Genomic DNA, 24,656 nt, shown 5'->3' with positions numbered 1-24,656 from the left:
GAAAACTGGTGAAATACCCAATAATCCCATGTGGTTGCAGGGTCCAAATGTGGAAGATGAGGGGTTCTTCCTCCAGGCATCAGGTGGTTAGGGTTTGGCGATGGAGGAGGCCCAGGACCTGCGTGTCCTTGGTGAATTGGGACAAGGAGTTGAAGTGTTCAACCATGGGGCGTTGGGGTTGGTGCAGGTGGAAGGTGAGGACCAGATTTGTTCTGTCCTTGTTACATTGGGAGGGGTGGGGTTCAAGGGCAGAGTGCAGGAAGTGGAGGAGAGGAACTGGAGGGTATCATCAACCACATGGGAGGGGAAATTGCAGTCTTTGAGGAAGGAGGCCATTTGGGCCTACTGGGACATTCCCCAACCTCACTTCCAACCATTTATTTCTCAATCGCCCGGACCACAAGCTTCATTCCTCATGAAGGACTTATGCCCGAAACATCAATTTTCTTGCTCCTCAGATGCTGCCTGCCCTGCTGTGCTTTTCCAGCACCACACACTGCACTCTGTCAAGTGTCAGTCGACAGCAAACAATGCGATACTGCAAATATCACATGTTCCAGCCTGGAAAGGGTCACAAGAATGAAGTTAATTGCCACAGTCACCTTGATAACCAGTGGTAGTGCCATTCTTGCTGTGCTGTGAGCCTGTAGTTATGGCTGCATCAAGTGGTATATTTCAGTGACCGCTTCCTGACTAGAGTGGAAAGAGAGTTGCTTTAGCTCATTTGGCTGGAGAGCTGCTTTGTGATGCAGTGTGTTGCTAATAGAGTGGGTTCAATTCCTGCACCGGGTGAAGTTACCATGAAGGATTCTCCTTCTGGGGCGGCACAGTGGCTCAGTGGTTAGCATTGCTGCCTCACAGCACCAGGGTCCCAGATTCAATTCCAGCCTCAGGTGACTGTCTGAGTGGAGTTTGCACCTTCTCCCCATGTCTACGTGGGTTTCCTCCATGTGCTCCGGTTTCCTCCCACAATCCAAAGATATGCAGGTCAGGTGAATTGGCCAAGTTAAATTGCCCATAGTGCTAGGTGCATTAGTCAGAGGGAAATGTGTTTGGGTGAGTCCCTCTTCGGAGGGTCGTGTGGACTGGTTGGGCCGAAGGGCCTGTTTCCATACTTTAGGGAATCTAAACTTCTCACCTCACCTGAGGTGTGTTGACCCTCAGGTTAAACCACCAATAGTTATCTCTCTCTAATGAGAAAGCAGTCATATGGTCTAGTAAGACTACAGTGTCTTTACTTATACTAAAGTGAAGATGTCAGATGTACTGTCCTTTACATATTTTTGAAATGCAAGGACACTCTTGAGAAGTTGTATAGAATGGTTGTTGGTGTTGCTATTAGCACATTTGAAATTGTTCAGCAAATATTGCCCAATTGTGAAATCAATTATCACTGTAATCCCTTTGTTTTGAGCTTTGCAAGCACATGCAGGTTGTGTATTACATATCCTGCCTATTGCAGATAAATAAAGAATCATATTATTTAATTTGATCACCTCATTTGGTCATGAGGGCTATGTACCTGGCATCCCATCAGCAATGAAATTCATCCATGGTATTGCTAAATCGTCTGGGAAATAGAATTTGTCTTTCTCCTGATGGCAGAATTCTGTTTATGGAAAATAACATGTGCATTGCCACTGCATAGTAGCAGTGTGAAATGGCATGATTAATCTGTTTTCAAATTTTTGAAATACTTTGCATTTCCAGGGTAATTTTATGTAGACCACATGTCAGGAACATAAATGGTGGCCTTTGTTTCATGTTGAGTTTCCATGATATGCAGTGGACAGCGATTTAATTAAAATAACCACAAGATAATGGGTGAAAGAACTCCACAGAGGCCGGTATCCCATCAGCAAGTCACCCTATATTTACAAGTGAAAGCCCTTGACACTGCTCTAGCTCTTTCGGAGCCAGCTCTCAGAGTGTCAGAATGTCTGACACCCTTCTTTTTACAGTCAGCCAGGGCTCCCTGATTGGACCAGAATAACAGCCCCAACCAGGGAACTCATATTCTCTGACATCCACCTGGATGACCTCGTTACAATCGCTACAGTAGGTCAAGCTTGCAAGATTAGCAAATAGCTAGGGCAGTGTCTACAAGATTGCCGATAAGACAAATCCTTTGTAACATAAATTAGTACATGGATGAGGGAAAGTAGGCTTGTGATAGACAATAGTGTGGAGTCCATTGACACATTTCTCAAGCAGCTCATTCAGCAAAGGGATTGTTGTTCAGTTGCTGTATTTCAAAGATGAATTTGAGTATAGGATGGAGAGTATTATGGTGTAGGAAAATCCTTCCACACTGCTACAGATTCAGAGATCGCAATCATATTTTCTAAGTATGAGATTTCGCACAAGGTAGAACATTTATAATGGACTTTCCATCTCTACCTCTACCTAATATATAATACACCATAATTAGCTGTTCCTGTTTGTTACCTTAACTTGAGATTGCAATTTGAGGTTCAATAAATTGCTTTTACAGGTTACCCACTTTAGACCGGACCCTATTTCATTGCTCATTTTTCTTATATTTCTATTGCATGTGTGTATGTATATATTAACACCATTAAAGACAATACAACAAAAAGGAACAACTAGTGCATAGTATATAACCTCTGTAGATCTATATTGTACTTACTTTTTAAGTTGCCTGAAGATTGAAAATGCTCCCCCCCAAAAAAAACCAAAGAACTTCAGATGCTGGAAATCAGAAGCAAAACAGAAATTGCTGCAAAAACTCAGCAGGTCTGACAGCATCTATGGAGAGAAATCAGAGTTACACTTCTGGTCCGGTGACCTTTCTTCAGAACTGATAGTAGCTTGGAAAAGATTGGTATTTATGCAGAAGATGGGCTGGGGAGAGGAGATATTGGAGATAGAGCCAAAACAGAAAGAAAAACAGAGAGACAAAGGCCTGGATAAAGGTAAAACTGGGAGAACAAATAGTTGCTAATGGGGATTGTTCGCAGCTGACAATGGGTTGCATGTAGTAATAATGAAGACAAGGCCTGGTGTGTGGGGGTTGGGGTAAGTTCATGGGAGAAAGTGCTGCAGCCCTAAAATTGTTGAACTCGATTTTAAGTGTAGATGGCTGAAGAGTTCGTAAATGGAAAATAAGGCGCTATTCTTTTGCTGGAGCACTGCAGGAAGCCTGAGCAATATTGGTCAGGGAACATGGCAGAGTGTTGAAGTGACCGGCAACCAGAAGCTCAGGGTTTTTGCCGATAGAATGTAGGTGTTCTGCAAAGTGGTCACCCAGTCTGCGTTTCGTTTCCCCAATGTAGAGAGAAATTGGACACTGGGAAAATACCCAGATCCCTTTGTGTGCAGGTTTATCATATTCTTAGGATTAGGATAAGGGTTACTTACTAAATACACAATTTTTAATTCTATAGAATAATTCATACTTCTTTTCAATTTAAATTTCTTCCTATTTAATTAACAAATTTAAATCAAGAAAGTAGGAAACTGTAAGCTAGTTAGCTTAACATCTGTTATAGGGAAAATGCTCAAATCTGTTAATGAGGAGGTCATAGCCAGGAACTTAGAAAAGCTCAGTGCAATTGGGCAGAGTCAGCATGGTTTTGTGAAAGCAAAGTCATACTTGACTATTTTATTGCAGTCTGTTAAAAAGAAGTCTGAGGTGTGCTGGGGTTGCCAGGAGGCATTGAATAAGGTGGCATATCAAAGGTTACTACACAAAATAAGAGCTTGTGTTGTAGGAAGTAACATATTAGCATGTTACCGCACAGAGGGTTGTTTATATAACAGGAAATAAAGGTGAAGCATTAATGGAACATTTTTTGAGTTAGCAAGACATATGAGGTTGAGTACCAAAGAGTTCAGTGCTGAAGCCTCAATTGTTTATCGTCTTTACAAATGCCTTAATGTAGGATTGCTAATTTTGCTGATAGGTAAGAATTTAAAAATAATTATGTCAAAGCTTTTGATCTTGTGCTCACCATGATGTATGCGTAAACACTAATGTAAAGGGGAACAACATTTTATATTGTATGAGAAGAGAGTGCTGATTAGTTGGCAAGTATATTTGAATTGTGGAGGTGTTGCCTGCTAGATTATCACTGCCAATTAATTGCCAAGGTTTGCTTAAATTTAACTAGGAAGGTTGACTTTGATTGCCCTGAGGAATGAACCAGAGAATGGCTGCTAGCATTGAAACAGGCACAATATGTATGTGTTCTTTCTGTCTGTAAAGGACAAGTTTCTGTGCATTAATATATGTACGTTCCAGTAAGCACAAGTGTGCCAAACTGTGAACAGACTGACAACCTTAGATTGGTCCATGTAATTCTTGGCACAGACTGTATTATTTAGCATTTATTGTTCAATCTCAAAATCACTTTTAAAGTTGGACACTATGTTTTGAGTTTTCCAAGCACAGGCTTGTTGGGTCCAGTCAGTAGTATGCACTTTGCAAACAGTCAAAAGGGTATGTAGTTTGAGATGTACACTATGCATATTGACACGGAAATTCATATACCATGTAACTCATTGTCCACTTTCTGTCTTTTTTCCAGCAATATTCGGGGCCAATATTATTAATAACAATTAGTTATTATTAGTAGATTAGTGATCAATAAGAAGTGGCGTCTGCAAAGGGATGTTAATAGATTAAGTGAATAGGCAAAGGTTTGGCAGATGGAGTACAATATAGGAAAGTATGAACAATTGGCTTCATACAGCAATTGGGAGAAGGCACGTCCAGAGTGAGGTATAGCCTGAGTGAATGTGTGTTACTGGAAATTGTAGTGCAGCGTGGGAATTCATTGTGTAGGGAAAAGGTGCTTCTGGGGTTTTTTTGTTCAGAGTTTGTAAGGTCTTTTTCATGGTTTATAGTTTGTAAAGCTATATTCTTCAACTGAGCACAGAGAAGGGAATCCTAGTTTAACAGCTGTAGCTTCAGGGGCCTGTTGTTTGGGAAAAGAAATCAAAACAGTAATGTCACAGAAAAGTGGTGTGTTGATTGCTTTACGATTTTTAAAAAAAATTTGAAGAAGGAATTGACTGAGAAACAACAGGAATAAGCAAAAGTCATGGCCAATAATAGGAATATAAATAAACAAAGTAGCATAAGGGAAGTATGTTAGAAGCGTTTTGTTCAAAAGAGAGTTGCTCAGGAGTTTAAAAAAAGTCACGGTCGTAGCGTTTGCACCCATGATATGTGGCAAATTATGGAAACTCCACTTCATCCCTGTTAACACATGGGGACGTTACCATTTGGATTCTGTTGGGGAAGATGACTATGCAAGGGGTAGCAATGATATCCAACTTCATGGCTTTACAGGTGGGTCTGCTGCATGAGGTGAGGTAAGACAACAGCAGAACTAGAGAACTAGTGGTAAGGGATTCAATTGTAAGAGAAACATACAACTGTTTCTCCAGCCATGTAAATGACTCCACGATGGTATATTGCCTCTTTTGATGCCAGGGTCAGGGATGTAATTGAATGGCAGCAGGCATTCTGAAGAGGAAGGGCCACAGCCAGAGATTGTGATACATATTGGTACCAATGACCTAGGTAAGGAAGGGGATGAGGTCCTGGAAAGCAGAATTTAGGGAATTAGGAAGTAGATTAAAGAACAGGACCCAAAAGATGGCAATCTCTGGATGAGTTCTGGTGCCATGTGTGAATGAGTGAGTATAAAACTAGAAGGTTAATCCAGAAGAACGCATGGCTGGAGAAGTGATGCAGGAGGGAGAGCTTTGAATTCATGTCTGATAAATAGTGAGAAGGATAACCTTTGTCTACTAAAGGATATGGAGGCTGGTTACTTGGCCTGATCAGTGACAAATGACCTAGTAAGAAAGGTCATGAGGTCCTGAAAGCAGAATTTAGGGAACTACGAGGTAGATTAAAGAATGGGACCTAAATATAATTCAACCCAGATAACCACGAGGTGATAGACTTTTGCAGGACAAACCAGGCAAGGGGACACATGATGAATGATAGGACCCTGAGAAGCATCAAGGATGAGAGAGACTTGGTGTATGACCACTGGTCCCTTATAGTAACGGGACATATAGATAAAGTGGTTCAGAAGACCTATGAAGTTAAAAATCATACAACAGCAGGTTATAGTCTAACAGGTTTAATTGGAAGCACACTAGCTTTCGGAGCGACACTCCTTCATCAGGTGATTGTGGAGGGCTCGATCGTAACACAGAATTTATAGCAAAAATTTGCAGTGTGATGTAACTGAAATTATACATTAAAAAATTAATTGTCTGTTAAGCCTTTCATCTGTTAGAATACAGTGATAGTTTCACTTCTTTCATGTGTAAATCACAAAACCTTTTTTTTAAAGTTGCATTCTTGGGTTAGCTGTTAACAATGGTGATAGCTAGACAATATGTTAAAGGTGCTGGCCCCCTGTGTTCTCTGTCTATGCCATGATGTTTAGATTGATTCTAATCTAAAAAGTGAGATAACAGAGTTTTACATAATTCATGAAGTTTTTGAGCTCAGAGTTCTACATGAATGCATGCAGTTTTTGAGCAAAGTACAATGTAACTCTGCAAGTACAAATTCACCCCACAAAATATATGTGTGCATTTGGGTCTTTGTCTGTGTGTGTCTGTCTGTCTGGGGTGGGGCTGTGAGTGTGAGAAAGTGTGTGTGTGTGTGTCTGTGTGTGTCTGTGTCTGTGTGTGTGTGCGCGCCTGTGTGTACCGGTGTCCGTGTGTATGTGAGAGTGTGTGTGTGTGTGTAGGAATATCTGTGTGTGTGTGTGTGTTGTGCAATGGTGATCACCTGTAATGTGACATGAACCCAAGGTCCCGGTTGAGGCCCTCCCTATGGGTACCGAACTTAGCTTTCAGCCTCTGCTCAGCCACTTTTCTCTGCTGCCTGTCCCGAAGTCCACCTTGGAGGATGGTCACCCGAAGGTCCAAGGCTGAATGTCCTGGGCCAACACCTTCAACATATTGTCTAGCTATCACCATTGTTAACAGCTAACCCGAGAATGCAACTTGTAAAAAAAAGGTTTTGTGATTTATACATGAAAGAAGTGAAACTACCACTGTATTCTAACAGATGAAAGGCTTAACAGACAATCAATTTTTCAATGTATAATTTCAGTTACATCACACTGTAAAGTTTTGCTATAAATTCTGTGATACGATCGAGCCCTCCACTATCACCTGATGAAGGAGTGTCGCTCCGAAAGCTAGTGTGCTTTCAATTAATCCTGTTAGTCTATAACCTAGTGTTGTGTGATTTTTAGATTGATTTAGGATATCTGGTTGGCATATACGAATTGGACCTGTACATGTCTCTGACTGTGTGATCACATTTAGTATTGTTACATGTATAAACTCCACAGTGGTCAAATTATGTGTGTTATAAATGTACAATTATTGATACTGTATTAAAAACCATCAAAAATATCACAAGACATCAAGAAGCAAATTCTTTTAACATGTCATTTACCTCATTGTCTAACATAGACTGACAAAATGTAATATGAAAGAACAAAACCTGACTCATACTTCTCCCACTTTCCACTGTAAGCAGCTTTATGTCAAAGCCCAGTACAACAGTGGAATCCCTGAACCACGTTATTATTACAAGCACAGCAACACTGGAACAGTCATTGCACAGCCATTTGTAACTGCAATAAAATATATTTAATCCCTTACCATTCCAGCTGGGAGAGGTGGGCAGTGTAAACATGGGCAATGCATCCATCAACTATCTGTGCAGATAACACGAGAGCTCAGCCTAGATGATAATTACCTCGTATGAATGTACAGTGCAGAAACAGGCTATTGGGCACAGATGGTCTGCCTTGGTATTTATATTCCATATGAACCTCTCACCCCAACTACTTCATCTACTGCCATCAGCATAACAAAATCATACAGAATCACAGAACTTTGACCTTCATGTGTTCATCTAACTTCCCCTTAAATATGATGATGATATTCATTTCATTTGGTAATAGTTCTGCATTCTAACTATTTTCCAAGTAAAGAAGTTGGTTGTGAAATCCTTATTAAATTAATGAGTGATTAACATGCATGTGTGGACCCATTTAGTATCCCTCACAAGTGGAAATACCTTCTCTATACCCAATCAAAGTTTTCCAGGAAGACTTCTAATAGTTTACATTCAGACTTTTTTAGATTAGATTAGATTACTTACAGTGTGGAAACAGGTCCTTCTGCCCAACAAGTCCACACCGACCCGCCGAAGTGCAACCCACCCAGACCCATTCCCCTATGTTTACCCCTTCACCTAACACTATGGGCAATTTAGCATGGCCAATTCACCTAACCTGCACATTGTTGGACTGTGGGAGGAAACCAGAGCACCCGGAGGAAACCCACGCAGACACGGGGAGAATGTGCTAACTCCACACAGGCAGTTGCCCGAGGCGTGAATTGAACACAGGTCTCTGGTGCTGTGAGGCAGCAGTGCTAACCACTGTGCCACTGTGCCGCCCCTATGAGAACCAAACATGTTCAATTTTCCCTGTTACAACATTCCAGTTCTGGTTTTCTTTTTGCTGCATTCACTGAGAGGCCAGTCGGGGTATTTGATCACTGCTTTGACGACAGGCATCAGAGAGTAAGAATAACTGGGTCATTTTTGAATTGGAAAGCTGGCATGAAAGTAGTGCAGGGTTCAGTGCTTTCGCCCCAGCTATTCATAACACATATTAATGATTTGGATGAGGGAATTAAATATAATATTTCCAAGTTTGCTGACGACATTCTACGAGGTGGGATGTGAATGGTGAGGAAGATATAAAGCATTCACAAGGTATTTTAGATAAGTTGAGTGTTTGGGCAAACGAGTGGCAGATGGAGTATGGTGTGGATAAGTTTGAATTTGTCTACTCCATTAGGATAATCAGAATTCTAAAGTATTATTTAAATGCTGATAAATTGGCAAGTCTTAGTATTCAAAGGTCTCGGGGTGTTGAACGTCAGCCACTGAAAGCAAAACATGCAGGTTCAGCAAGCAGTCAGGAATTGGTACATTAGCCTTCAATACCAGAGGGTTTGAAAATAGGAGCAAGAAAATCTTGTTGCAGCTGTACAGACCTTGGTGAGACCACCTCTGGAGTGTTGTCCATGGGGTTGAGTTCCTTACGTAAGAAATAAACTTATGTGGAGGGATTTTGTGAAGGTTCACCAGACTGATTCCTCAAATGGCAGGTTTGTAATATAAGGAATGATGAACTATATTCACTGGAGTTTAGAAGAATGTGAGGGGATCTGAATGAAACATATAAAATTCTGAGAGGGCTTACGAGACTCGATGCAGGTATGATGTTCAGAAAATGTGTTTACAGTTTCAAGATACACAGTAGGCCATTTTGGACTGAATTGAGGTCGTGTTTACCCAGGGAGTGGTGACTCAAGAATTCTTTACCAGGGAAGGCTAGGAGATCAAGTCACTGAACATATTTAAGTAACAAAAAAGAGTTCTGGAATCGAAAGGTATTAAGGGATATGGAGAAAGGGAGATTGTGTTGAGATAGAAGATCAATCATGAATGGCAGAGAAGACTCAAAGGCCGAATGGCCTTTTCCTGCTCTTAGTTTCTACGTTTTTTGTCAGTGTTTCTATCCTGGAGTTACACTTGATTTCTAGAGAACAATGAAGTGGTGAGGGAATTTGCAGAGAACTAAGGACATTGCTGCAAGTAGCTTTCCTTTGCCCCATGCGATAACATTATTTCTTACAACATACTTTGGTGTTTGGAATGAGGGCCAGGCAGATCTCATTCAGTAAGCATTCCCTGACTGGGGCTGTTAACCTGAGATAACCAGGGAGTCCTATTGACAGATATACACAGGAGTCTCAAAGATTCTCCCTAGTCTAGAGACTGCCGGGATACTGGCCTTCACAGAGTTATTTCACATAACTAAAGGTAATACTAAACATGGAATGGAATTTCGTCTCACCAGCCAAGGTTGTTTCAATGACAGGAATTGGATGGGAGCAAACAAGTAGGAAACCTGATGACAGAAATAGTGTCGATTGAAGTCCACAGCGAGGTGGCAAACCTGTAGCAATGTGGCAGGATGCCCATTTCATTAAGAAAGCTGTTAACATTCGTTTGCATGTTTCTGAATGTATTACTTGTAATCTTTTGGATTAATTGAGTGAAGAGTGAGGGAAGGGCAGGCCTGATGGTGCAGTCTGAGGGGCACAGATGAGAGAGGGAGGAGAGGATGGTGTCTGATGGAGCAATGTTAGATGCACAGAACAGAACTCTAGTACAAGAACAACATTCAGACATTTTTGTCACCTTAACCTCAGTAGAGCACAACCTCTTTGGCATTAGAGTTTGGGTTATGAGCCAGTTCAACTTTACATTATAGACTATTGATATAGATTATTGTTGTGAGTTTTTTAAGGATAGATTATTAGAGGCAGATTTGAAACATCTTTGTATGGAAATACTTTCTCAATCGTAAATTCACTCTTTTTTCTGCAACTTTATAATTCAGCTTTCATTGCTGTGTTGTCAAGATCAGAAAGTTGAATGTGGAGCAGAATGGTTCCTGGATGGGCAAAAGCAGGCATTAGAACTATCACCATCTCCTTCCCATCTGCTTGAGAACCCGACTGACTTCTAGGTATGCCAGTGGCTCTTGGCTTCCTAGACTAAGCATTGCCTATGATGTCTGAATGCCTTTGTCAGTGATCCGCACTAGAGTCAAATGTGCTTTGAAACTCTCTGAGTTCTACATCAGTTTCACCATGTCCCTCTTCCTTCACTCACCTCTCTGTGTTTTCCTCCAGAACCTGGTAAATTGTTATCTGGAAGGTCTCATTTTCAAAGCGTTCCCTGGTATAGTCTTTATAGATTCGGAATTCTGCAGCTGTCACTGCCTCCCCCTCTGGGATCTTTGAGAGATCAAACCTGAACTCTCTGTGATGTCGGCGCTGGTGGAAAATTTCCTTGTCATATTCCACTAGAAACAAGAAACACAGGAGGATATTCAACAGACAGAACATAATGTAGTACTGCACCCTGTAACCAGCAGTAAATCTTTAGAGAAGTGGACTATATTGAAAACAGACTCGCATCTGTTACATTTTTGCATCATAAGGAAGCACAGGAAAATTTTGGCTGTTCATGTTTTCTAATCGGTGCAAGTCTAAATTTATAATTCAACAGATCAAGGTTTGCGACATTCCTGTGTACCATTTGATAGTAAAGAACTTGAATATTGCTGAACAAGGATACAATTTGTTGAAACGTTTCATCTTGCAATTAAGGCAATTCACAAAAACAATTCAAAGGCAAAACCAAAATTTACATTGTGACCACTTTCCTCTCATGTAGTATAAACAGTATTTTTTTTAAAGATCCACCTTAGGTGTTTCAGCATCAGTTCAGGTTCCTCTAGCTCTGCCTCTGATATGGGCAGCAAGTAACACACAGTAGCTCGCTTCTTACACCGGGAGCATCTCAGATGAAATTCTTTCTCCTCTTCAGGTGGCAAAGGTGTCACGTGGTTCGTTCCAAACACAAACCATTCTGTTTGTTAAACAAAAATTCCCCCATGTCTTTTTAAAATCTTTCTTCTCTCATCTTAAAAGGCAGTAAACAAGGGCACGTTCAGGATTTGAACTCAGAATCGCCCACATGTCATTGCTCAACACATCCCAAAACAAGAACCATACCTGTAAACCAAAGATCAAGACACAACCTGGGCTTGCAGCCAAAGCACATCCACTTGAAGTAGGTGTCAGTTAAATCCAGTCTGAATATTGCACCTGATGAGATACCACTCATCCATGCTGACCAGATATTCTAAACCAGATAGTCCCATTTGACAGCACTTGGCCCATATCCCTCTAAACTCTTTCTATTCATATGCCCATCCGGATGCCTTTTAAATGCTGTAATTGTATCAGTCTCCGCCACTTCTACTGGCAATTCATTCCATATGCGCGCCACCCTTTGTGTGAAAAATTGCCTCTTAGGTCTCTTTTAAATCTTTCCCCTCTCACCCTAAACCTATGCCCTCTAGTTCTGGACTCCCCCATCCCAGGGAAACAATCTTGTCTATTTACTAAATCCATGCCCCTCATGATTTTATAAACCTCTATAAGGTCACCTCTCAGCTTCCAATGCTCCAGGGAAACCATGCCCAGCATGTTCAGCCTCTCCCTATAGCTCAAACCCTCCAACTCTGGCAACATTCTTGTAAATCTTTTGTGAACCTGTTCAAGTTTCACAATATATTCCTACAGGGAGATCAGAATTGCACGCAATATTCCAAAACTGCCCTAACCAATGACCTGTACAGCTGCAACATGACCTCACAACTCTCAGTATTCAATGCTCTGAACAATAAAGGAAGGCATATCAACTGCCTTCCTAACTAACCCTATCTACCTGCGACACCACTTTCCAGGAACTATGGACCTGCACTCCAAGGTTCAGCAGCATTGACAGGGTTCCCCATGGGAGACTGGTTAGCAAAGTTCGATCTCATGGAATTCGGGGAGAACTAGCCATTTGGATACAGAACTGGCTCAAAGGTAGAAGACAGAGGGTGGTGGTGGAGGGGTTGTTTTTTCAGACTGGAGGACTGTGACCAGTGGAGTGCCACAAGGATCAGTGCTTGTTCCACTACTTTTTGTCATTTATCTAAATGATTTGGATGTGAGCATAAGAGGTACAGTTAGTAAGTTTGCAGGTGACACCAAAATTGGAGGAGTAGTGGACAGCGAAGAGGGTTACCTCAGATTACAACGGGATCTTGATCAGGTGAGTCAATGGGCTGAGACGTGAGAGATGGAGTTTAATTTAGATAAGTGTGAGGTGCTGCATTTTGGGAAAACTAATCTTAGCAGGACTTATACACTTAATGTTAGGGTCCTGGGGAGTGTTGCTGAACAAAGAGACCTTGGAATGTAGGTTCATAGCTCCTTGAAAGTGCAGTCATGAGTAGATAGGATCGTGAAGAATTATCCTGATGGGTGCAAGATGGATAGCTTCAATAAAATATGTCTTTCTTTCAGAAACATTCTGATGTTTCGAGTTTGAAGCTGCAAGTTAATTCAGATTGTAGAACACATTTTGCATTAATATGCTGGGGTCCAAATGGGAAAATGACATGAAAGAGAAAAATTATTGATTTGCTTTGACTGATTCCATCTTGATGAAGAAATGAACAGCCCAGTGATATTTGCTGCGTAAAAGTAAACTGTTATAAATTACAGGTATTGAACTTCCTAAAATGCATTGATAGCCAAATCAGAGAATGATACATCTCAGTTGGTTTTACTAAAACTATACAAGGCACTAGCCAGTGAAATAACTCAGTGGAGGTCGGTATCCCATCAATAGGTCACCCTTTATTTACACATGGAGAGTCTTTAACATTGATCCAGCTCCCTCAGAGCCAGCTCTCAGAATCAACAGAACCTCTGACACTGCTGTTTATATCTATTAATCAGGGTCCCCTGATTGGACCAGGTTAACAGCGCCAATCAGGGAACTCATATTCTATGAGGTCCACCTGGTTGACCTCATTACAACCATAACATTTCTTCCCCTCTGAGTGTGACGACATAGGCTGTTTTATATGCTTTCCTTTATTGGTCACAGTATTGAGTACAGGGGTTGGGAGGTCATGTTAGATTAGATTTGATTCCCTCCAGTGGGGAAACAGGCCCTTCGGCCCAACAGGATTCTTTGATTACAGACTTCTTAAGTGCGATATTAGGTGATAATAATTGCCTTATTAATTCAATATACTTTTGAAAGGCCTCACATTGGTTTCAAGTAGACTCTGCATCCTCAGATGGAACATAACTTACTCCACCCATTTTATCTTTCATATCCATTGTGTATTTGTGATTTGGATAAAGATGTAAGGTAACAAGGGTACAAGTACAGCCTTTAAAAGACATTTAGGTAAGTATGTGAATAGGAAAGAATTGGAGGGATATGTGCCAAGAGCAGGCATGTGGGACTAGGTTAGTTTGGGATTATTTTTGGCATGGACTGGTTGAACCAAGGGGTCTGTTTCTGTGCTGTATGACTGTATGACTCTAACACAAGATTGTGCTTCACAGAGTGAGTGAATTTAGCTGAGCCTCAAACCTTCATGTTTTTTTAACTCTTACACTCCCCATCAATCCTATTTTCCACCAGTTTGCGCTCAACTCTTTAATTTAAGACTTTATATCTCAGTATTGCCCCCTGAGCCCCAGGTTTCCAACTTAGCCCTGCCAATCATTGCTCTGCACTGTCCCACAATCAAAGTGAAGGTGATGGTGACAGTCAAAGACCTCTGCTCCCCACATAGAAAAAGCCAAGGCAAGGGAGAAATGCTGTGAGTAGGTGTGAAGTGAATGTGCACTAAGAAAGCAAGTGAAAAACCCTGAGGTATACCCTGCTCTGATGGTTGCCTTCCCAGCATGTAATGTGGCCTGTCAGCTACTTTCCATAGAAAGGTGTCGGTGTGCTCCAAAGTGGACCATTGAAATAGATAACTATCTTCTAAGTGGATCAGGGCTGCATGTCTAATGTCTGTAGACAATGGATAAAGGTGGTTGGGGTCTGCTGACCAAGACAGAGGCCTGGAGGACCACAAAGCAAGCTGGAATCAGTAGGTATCCAGTCTGACTTCCGTGACAGGGATTGTTGCTGTATAGTTTCTATCCGCTGTGTGGCAGAAAAGCAAACTGCATATATGTGAGGTGGAAGGAGGTAATAATGAGACATAATTGAAGGAAATAGACATGTCACTGCTAACCTGTGAAATTCTCAATGTTCATTGGATGGAAAATCAGACTTTGGTCTCTTGATGTTGAGAATTTCATTCTCCTGATTGATGCATATTTTCCAAACATGACTTGACATTGCCCATTTTATTCTGCAGCTGGGAAATTTCTGTCCAATATCTCCAAGTGGCCAAAATGATCATCTCTACTTATTTACCCTCATTATCTTAATATTCAATGTAAAAAATCTAAAATTCCATTGTTAGGCCCACTTGACTGTCATCGCAGATTCCAAACTCTCTTGTTTAATTCTATGAAGAACTCTGCTACTCAGTACATAATTCCTTTCACTATCCTATTTCCCAAAATGGCTTCACATTTCTCTCTGTTAAACAATATTTGCCATCTCTCGGCATTCTCCTGCAATCTCTTCTACTTTTCTTGACTTGTTCCCCTGCTCACTAACCAAATATCAGCAGTATATTGTTGTATCTGTGTCCAAGTTAATTATATTGCTTATTTATGAACCACCGATGTGTAAAAACGTTGAGGGAATTCTCTTCTTTAAAACTAATCCAGACATGAAGTCCATCTTCTCTGAACAGAAGGCATTAGGAACTTGTCCTTTTGTGTTATACTTTGACTCACTATCTGACAGGACCACCGACAACTATTAAAAATCCCTCTGTTATAGTGGGTTTGCTGTTTGATTTGTATCAGCAACATTTCTTCAATTCAGTGCCAGGAACTAAGCTTGTAATGTGGGATGTGAATGAACTAGAGTGATTGAAGATAAGTAGTTAAAAATATGACCAATTGCAGAATAGGCTTTGAAGTGTCTGAACTTGGAGGCATGTGGCATATGTTTAAACCTGTTTAATATTAAGCTGCATTGAATTTTATGGCTTGGAGATTGTGAATGAAAGACTGATTTCAATCAAGTACGGTGCCAGATAAAAGTTCCTAAAATGACCCAGAGACATTGTTTTCAAGTTCTTCTTATTGGAGAATAAGCCGATCAAATTGTTCATAGCACTCAGCAGGATCTGCATTGCTGAATTTGGAGAAGCGAGCATGACATCTTCTGGAGGGCAGCAGACCAATGCCAAAAAGGGAGAATTGAAAAGAACCATTTACCCCATCTTGAGGAAGAAGAGACTGTTAACTCTGGTTGATCCTGTAAAAGATCTGAATGGCCAGAAAAAGTAGAAGGAGCCAGACTGACAGACCAATCATCCTGGCTTTTCAGTCATCATTGCAATGTACACATTAAGCTTTTTCTTTCAGCACAGCTGATAACAATGGCACTAATTGTGTCACTGCATGCTCACAGTTCATGAAAAGAGTGAAATACCGTCACAAAAATTCTAAATTTTACACACAAGAATGTTTTTATTGGCTGAGAAAAACTGCTGTATTCCTCTCTTCCCCAATATTTTAAAGCTGTATTGACATATGTCTGTATTTCATTACTTCAAATAATTTCTGTCATTAATATCAATGGCGATAGATGAAACGAGTTTATTGTATATAAGCTGTGTTAGTCACCAAAATTTGGCTCATGTTATTCTAATTATATGTTAGGCAAAATCGTAATTTTGGTCAGGGTTATGATTAAAGATGGCCCCTCACTCATCCACTGATTTGTGGGCGGCACTGTGGCACAGTGGTTAGCACTGCTGCCTCACAGCGCCAGAGACCCGGGTTCAATTCCCGCCTCAGGCGACTGACTGTGTGGAGTTTGCATGTTCTCCCCGTGTCTGTGTGGGTTTCCTCCGGGTGCTCCGGTTTCCTCCCACAGTCCAAAGATGTACAGGCCAGGTGAATTGGCCAAGCTAAATTGCCCATAGTGTTAGGTAAGGGGTAAATGTAGGGGTATGGGTGGGTTGCGCTTCGGCGGGGCGGTGTGGAGTTGTTGGGCCGAAGGGCCTGTTTCCACACTGTAAGTAATCTAATCTAATCAGAATCAGGATGAACTATGACACAGCGACTTCCCTCTTGATAAAACAAACCAGAAGCATATAACCCGCAAGCAGCTCTATGAAAGAAAGAATTTACGTTTCGACAGAAAGCTTCACATCTTCAGGATGTGCTAAAGTGCCCATAACAGGCAGTGAAATGCTGTTGAAGTATTGTATCTCCTCTTATGTAGTGAATGTGATAGACAGTTTTCATACAGCAAGATCCCATAAACAGCAACTAGATTAATGACCAGATTATCTCTTTTTGTAATGTTGGGTTTGGGTTTAATTTTACAAAGAATCATAGAAAGTCATAGAGTCAAAGAGTTTTGCAGAATGATAAGAGGCCTTTCAGCCATTCGTGGCTGTGCAAGCCATCAAACATCCATCTATTCTAATCCCATTTTCCATTACTTTGTATGCTATGGCATTTCATGAGATCACCTGAACACTTCTTAAATGTCTTGAGGGGGTGCCGCCTCTTCCACCCTCTCAGTGAGTTCCACATACAAATAACTTGCTGGGCGAAAACGTTTTTCCTCAAATCCACTCTAAACCTCTTCCTCCTTACCTTAAAACTGTCCCCTTTGGCTATTGACCCCTCTACTAAGGGTGAAAGTTCCTCTTGATCTCTCTGTCTATGTCCTTCGTATCTTTGTACGTCTCAGTAGGATACCCCTACTGATACCCCTATCAGAATTATCTGCTCTCAGGAAAATATCCCCAGCCTATCGCTGAATCTCTCCAACGAAGACATCATCCTGGTAAATCTACAACCTCTTTAATGCAATCACAAATTTCTCAAATTGTAGCGATTAGAACTACACAAATCTTCCAGCTGTGGCCTAACTAATGTTATATACAGCTCCATCATAACGTCCTTGCTTTTTAATTCAATATCTTGACTAATAAAGGCAAATATTCTATATGCCTGCACTACTGCCTTAACTACCTGTCTTGCTGCCTTCAAGGATCTATGGACCTCCCAGCAAAGTCCCTCTGATCCTTAAGGAGAAAGTGAGAACCGCAGATGTTAGAGATCAGAGTCAAAAAGTATTGTGGTTGAAAAGCACAGTCGGTCAGGCAGCAGGTCACACATTCCTGATGAAGAGCTTACGCTCAAAATGTCAACTCTCCTGCTTCTTGGATGCTGCCTGACCAGCTGTGCTTTTCCAACACCACACATTGTTCCCTCTGAGCCTTTATACATTCTATGGTCCTACCACTCAACGTGTACTCCCCAAATTCTGCTTGCACTGTTCAACCTATCTGTCCATTCTATCTATCTATTTTTTTCCAGAATATTGTAAGAATTGCCCTCCCGATTTTCAAACTAGTGGCATAGGATTTCTTGCATTCACTCATGAAAGAAGATGGGGCCTCAATTTAACATTTCATCCAAAAGACAGTGTTTACAACAATCCCTGATAACCTGATGTATGGAATCAAGTCTTTGGAGGAACCACAACCTTCTGACCCAAAATAAAAGGTTCCTTGGGAGAAATAACAAACCAAGGTGGCATCATAATCAATCATGCTGTGAGTGCAAACATTTTGATTCTCTGATGTAGGTTTGCTCGCTGAGCTGGAAGGTTCATTTTCAGATGTTTTGTCACCATACAAGGTAAAAGCTTCAGTGAGCATCCGGACGAAGCACTGCTGGTGTTTCCTGCTTTCTATTTATATGTTTGGGTTTCCTTGGGTTGGTGATATCATTTCCTGTGATGACATCGTTTCCTGTTCTTTTTCTGAGGGGGTGGTAAATGGGGTCCAAGTCAATGTGTTTGTTGATAGAGTTTGGTTGGAATGCCATGCTTCTAGGAATTCTCACATGTGCCTCTGTTTGGCTTGTCCTAGGATGGAGGTGTTGTCCTAGTCGAAGTGGTGTCCTTCCTCATCTGTATGTAAGGATACTAGTGAGAGAGGATCATGTCATTTTGTGGCTAGTTGATGTTCATGTATTCTGGTGGCTAGTTTTCTGCCTGTTTGTCCAATGTAGTGTTTGCTACAGTTCTTGCACAGTAGTTTGTAAATAACATTAGTTTTGCTTGTTGTCTGTATAGGGTCTTTCAAGTTCATTAGCTGCTGTTTTAGTGTGTTGGTGGGTTTGTGGACTACCATGATGCCAAGGGGTCTGAGTAGTCTGGCAGTCATTTCTGAAATGTCTTTGACATAGAGGAGAGTGGCATGTTTTTTGTGGAAGTGTTTTATCTGCTTGTTTGGGTTTGTTGCTGAACAAAGTTTGGGAGAAGATTTGTAGCTCGGGTGCTCGTTGTTGTGGTTCTGTTCGCCGAGCTGGGAATTTGTCTTGCAAACGTTTCGTCCCCTGTCTAGGTGACATCCTCAGTGCTTGGGAGCCTCCTGTGAAGCGATTCTGTGATGTTTCCTCCGGCATTTATAGTGGCCTGACTCTGCCACTTCCGGTTGTCAGTTCCAGCTGTCCGCTGTAGTGGCCGGTATATTGGATTCAGGTCGATGTGTTTGTTGCTGAGAAATCGGTGGACTGCGTTCATTGGGTACCCATTCTTTTTGAACACACCGTACAGGTGATTTCCCTCTGCTCAGCATAGTTTCTCTGTGCTGCAGTGTGTGTGATCATTGAAATAATGTTCTGATGCAGCTTTGTTGGGATTAGATTAGATTAGATTCCCTACAGTGTGGAAATAGGCCCTTCGGCCCACAAGTCCACACCGACCCTCCGAAGAGCAACCTACCAGACCTATTCCCCTACATTTACCCCTGACTAACGCATCTAACATTACAGGCAATGTAGCATGGACAATTCACCTAACCTGCACATCTTTGGACTGTGGGAGGAAACCGGAACACCCAGAGGAAACCCATGCAGACACCGGGAGAACATGTAAACTCCACACAGACAGTTGCCCGAGACGGGAATTGAACCCTTCTGTAGTTCAATATTTGGTCCATATCTCAGGGGGTGGTAAATGGGGTCCAAATCAATGTGTTTGTTGATAGAGTTCTGATTGGAGGGCCATGCTTCTAGGAATTCTCATGTCTGTCTCTGTTTGGCTTGTCCTAGGATGGATGTGTTGAGAAAAAACCCCTGAGAAAAAGAATTGGAAGTGACATCACCATTGGAAATTATGTAACCAGGAAATGATGTCACTGACCCAAGGAAACTCAAACATATAAATAGAAAGCAGGAAACACCAGCAGTGCTTTGTCCGGAGGCTCACTGAAGCTGTTACCTTGTATGGTGACAAAACGTCTGAGAATGTACCTTCCAGCTCAGCGAGCAAACCTACTTCCAGAACCTCAACCTGAGCTACAAATCTTCTCAAAATTTTGACTCTCACTCATGAGCACTATCTTGATGTACATATTTGAATCCCAAATAAGAAATATCAGTGTCAGCTCTGAAACCGTCACAGTTAAATAACTTGCCAACAAGCACGTTCTAATCTCAAACCTTTGGATAAAGTATGAGAACGAAACTGGCATATCTTTAAATATTGTGATGGATAAGGATAAAAGAGGAAGAAGATGGTAAAAAAAGTACATAATTTATATGCAGCTACATTTCCCATCCCTGCTAATCCCATACTTAAACTTGCCACAACCATCTTGTTTCAGGATTATTTCTTTCAAAGTGAGCGACTGAATAGTGATTGCTCGATGTAAATATTTTTGGGGAGCAAATTTACAACTTCAAAGTATGCTAACTTTCCAACACTAACTAAGCTCTAGTTGATATCAGCCCTTCCACATTTAGTTTACAGCTTACTTCTAATGCTGTCACCAACAGGCAGATTCAAGATGTACTTTGAACATATACACCAACTAAGATGTTTTGTCACCATATAAGGTAACAGCTTCAGTGAGCATCCGGACGAAGCACTGCTGATGTTTCCTGCTTTCTATTGATATGTTTGGGTTTCCTTGGGTTGGTGATATCATTTCCTCCGGTGACATTATTTCCTATGGTGATGTTATTTCCTGTTCTTTTTTTCAGGGGGTGGTAAATGGGGTCCAAGTCGATGTGTTTGTTGATAGAGTTTGGTTGGAATGCCATGCTTCTAGGAATTCTCACACGTGCCTCTGTTTGGTTTGTCCTAGGATGGAGGTGTTGTCCCAGTCGAAGTGGTGTCCTTCCTTAGCTGTATGTAAGGATACTAATGAGAGAGGATCATGTCATTTTGTGGCTAGTTGATGTTCATGTATTCTGGTGGCTAGTTTTCTGCCTATTTGTCCAATGTAGTGTTTGCTACAGTTCTTGCACAGTAGTTTGTAAATAACATTAGTTTTGCTTGTTGTCTGTATAGGGTCTTTCAAGTTCATTAGCTGCTGTTTTAGTGTGTTGGTGGGTTTGTGGACTACCATAATGCCAAGGGGTCTGAGTAGTCTGGCAGTCATTTCTGAAATGTCTTTGACATAGAGGAGAGTGGCGTGTTTTTTGTGGAAGTGTTTTATCTGCTTGTTTGGGTTTGTTGCTCAGAAATCAGTGGACTGCGTTCATTGCGTACCCATTCTTTTTGAATACACTGTATAGGTGATTTCCCTCTGCTCAGCATAGTTTCTCTGTGCTGCAGTGTGTGTGGATCATTGAAATAATGTTCTGATGCAGCTTTGTTGGGATTAGATTAGGTTAGATTCCCTACAGTGTGGAAACAGGCCCTTCGGCCCACAAGTCCACACCGACCCTCCGAAGAGCAACCCACCAGACCTATTCCCCTACATTTACCCATGACTAACGCATCTAACACTACAGGCAATGTAGCATGGACAATTCACCTAACCTGCACATCTTTGGACTGTGGGAGGAAACCGGAACACCCAGAGGAAACCCATGCAGACACCGGGAGAACGTGCAAACTCCACACAGACAGTTGCCTGAGACGGGAATTGAACCCTTGTGTAGTTCAATATTTGGTCCATATCTCAGGGGGTGGTAAATGGAGTCCAAATCAATGTGTTTGTTGATAGAGTTCTGGTTGGAGGGCCATGCTTCTAGGAATTCTCATGTCTGTCTCTGTTTGGCTTGTCCTAGGATGGATGTGTTGAGAAAAAACCCCTGAGAAAAAGAATTGGAAGTGACATCACCATTGGAAATGATGTAACCAGGAAATGATGTCACTGACCCAAGGAAACTCAAACATATAAATAGAAAGCAGGAAACACCAGCAGTGCTTTGTCTGGAGGCTCACTGAAGATGTTACCTTGTATGGTGACAAAACGTCTGAGAATGAACCTTCCAGCACCGCGAGCAAACCTGAGCTACAAATCTTCTCAAAATTTTGACTCTCACTCATGAGCACTATCTTGATGTACATATTTGAATCCCATATAAGAAATATCAGTGTCAGCTCTGAAACCGTCACAGTTAAATAACTTGCCAACAAGCACGTTCTAATCTCAAACCTTTGGATAAAGTATGAGAAAGAAACTGGCATATCTTTAAATATGGTGATGGATAAGGATAGAAGAGGAAGAATATGGTTAAAAAAAAGTACATAATTTATATGTAGCTACATTTCCCATCCCTGCTAATCCCCCATACTTAAACTTGCCGCAACCATCTTTCAAAGTGAGCGACTGAATAGTGATTGCTCGATGTAAATATTGTTTGGGGAGCCAACTTACAATTTCAAAGTAGGTTAACTTTACAACACTGACTAAGCCCTAGATGATATCAGCCCTTCCACATTTAGTTTACAGCTTACTTCTAATGCTGTCACTGACAGGCAGAATCAAGATGTACTTTGAACATATACACCAGCTAAGAAGTAGCTTTAAGAAGACAACGTGATGAAAGTTAAGGGCAAACCATTAATATAATCTGGAACTTGGCCAGCTAGAAGTTGAACTGGAGAATCCTGCCTTTGTGTGTGGATCTCTGTGCATCTTGGTAAAAGTGTATATGCAGATATAACACACACACATTTGTATATGTATACATTAAAAGTGGACTGTATTGTGCAAGAATTTTAAAACAGATCCTATGTATGGACCCTACTCCATATTGGAGCTCAAAGCATGTCTGAAATGAACTGAAAATTGACATTTCAAAAGTGTTAGAATTAGTATGAAAATTCATGATTGTGTTTGTTTGTGTATCTGTGCATTTCTGTGTGTGTGTGTGTCTATCTATCTGTTCACATTTGTGTGTGAAAGTAGCATCAATAATGTAGAGCAGTGCCACAAAAGACAGTACTGTCTTCATTGGCATGGTTTCCAGCCTCTTTGTAGGGTCAGACTGTGAGGGAAACGTGGTATTTTCCATTTGACCACCATTAGCACCTCTCCCAGTCTGGTGCTAATTGTTGTTTGAAGTAGCCCACTCCACCAGTCCTCCTCTGTCTTTGTGCTGTGCCTATCTAGTGATTAGTGGTAGAGGATACACCACTGTAAAATACTTGCAGAAAAGGCTGTTGTTAGATAACAAGGAGGTTCATTGCTTGATATACGTATAATAGTAAGTACAACTACATTTAGTCAAGATTAATTACTAGCACCTTATGTAGCTGGTATAAATACAAATCTACTACCTTCAAAAACTAGAGTAGAACTCCTTGTTTCTACCCACTAACTGTGTGGCATCAGAAGATTGGGTGGATGTAAAATAAACATTAACCCCTTCAGAACCATTGCCTTTTACAGCATGAAACACATGGCTCATGTGTTTCATGCTGTAAAAGGTATTACATATCAGATGCTTCTTTTCAAATGTCTGGAAATTGATGATACCCACTACTATATATCCACATCCATCATTTTATCAAGATCCAGTCCATCAGCCAACAAGCCAGCTTTGTAACACCCATTGTCCTGTTTCCTGACCAGCTGACCATCTATTTCACCCTCAACTGTCAGTTTGCAACTGGTCACCTTCCACAAGTGATTTAGTTTTTTGTTTTTTATTTGTTTTTTTTTCTTTCTGCAAGCTCAAGTGATTTAACGCTGATCAACCCATTTGCAGATTGGACATCCTGCTAATTCAACTTACAGGAAACAATAAATAAAACTCATCTTAGCCTCCAACCCAACTGTATAACAGATGTAAATTTCACAATTCCTGAAAAATTTGCAATGCTGTGGATACAGAGCAGAGATATTAAGACTAAATTTGTTTATAGTGCAAGCACAGCATGATGGATCAAGTGGTTTCCTTTTGTGATCTCGCTTTTGATATATTCTAATATCTGTTTCTGTTGGATACAGGAGCAGAACAGGTCTGAAGAGTTAGAACCAAATGTTGCTGGAGAGCATCTCAGTGGTACAGGATTTATAGAGGGATTACCAGCTATCCTGACACAGCTGCTGGCTTTCTTTCAACCTTGTGAATTCCATTCATGTCTGTTCCCTCCCACTTGAGGAACTAATTTGCATGCAGGACTGTTCAGTGTAGCCATGCTGAACATGGTGTTTCAATCCACTACAGGATGACTAGTTGAGTGTGAATGCAGCTTGTGGTCTTTTCTGGAATTCCAAATCTCTGCACATCCTCAACTACCCTGTCATTGTAATCGTTACAGCATTAAGCTGCTTTCAGAGTCCAGCACTAATCATTTTAGCTGAATCTCTAACCTGTTAGTAAGAGATACAGAAAGAAAATGTTGTGGGATTCACATCAAAGTGATCAAAAGCAGGCTAATTTTTGTTTTCAATTGGGAGGGAGAACTTAAATATATGATATAAAGGTTTGTTTCAACACATTGTCATAAACTCAAAGCAAAATACTGTGGATGCTGGGAACACGAAATAAAAACACAAAATGCTGAAAACACTGTGCAGGTCTGGTATCATCCGTTGAGAGTAAAATAGAGTTAAATTTGATGAATTTTCATTAGAAAGGCCTGTTTTAATGAACGATCATTGATATGAGTGGAAGTTTTGCCATAGAGACAGGTACCCGGTTTGTTTTAGGATTAGGAAATAATTAGAAACAGATTAAAATTGTAAGGTTTTCATATATGGCAGGCAAGCTCTTAAAACTAG

General features: G+C 41.1%; 1 protein-coding gene across 4 annotated transcripts in view; it reads right to left on the bottom strand.

The window, feature by feature from the left end:
• bmp7b (bone morphogenetic protein 7b) overlaps positions 1 to 24,656 on the bottom strand; it is a 151,962-nt gene that overhangs the window by 50,502 nt on the left and 76,804 nt on the right. For all 4 annotated transcript variants that reach the window (XM_087995023.1, XM_087995025.1, XM_087995024.1 and 1 more), the window contains exon 2: positions 10,772 to 10,964. In XM_087995023.1, coding sequence (XP_087851149.1) covers positions 10,772 to 10,964 — 193 coding nt within the window. The remainder of the gene's footprint in view (positions 1 to 10,771; positions 10,965 to 24,656) is intronic.

The sequence above is a fragment of the Chiloscyllium plagiosum genome, unplaced genomic scaffold, assembly GCF_037043375.1.
Source record: "Chiloscyllium plagiosum isolate Xiang-an unplaced genomic scaffold, Cpla_swu_hap1 HiC_scaffold_15, whole genome shotgun sequence".
NCBI classification, from domain to species: domain Eukaryota; kingdom Metazoa; phylum Chordata; class Chondrichthyes; order Orectolobiformes; family Hemiscylliidae; genus Chiloscyllium; species Chiloscyllium plagiosum.
Note: the sequence above shows the minus strand (reverse complement) of the source record. Positions and strands in the feature narration are given on the sequence as shown.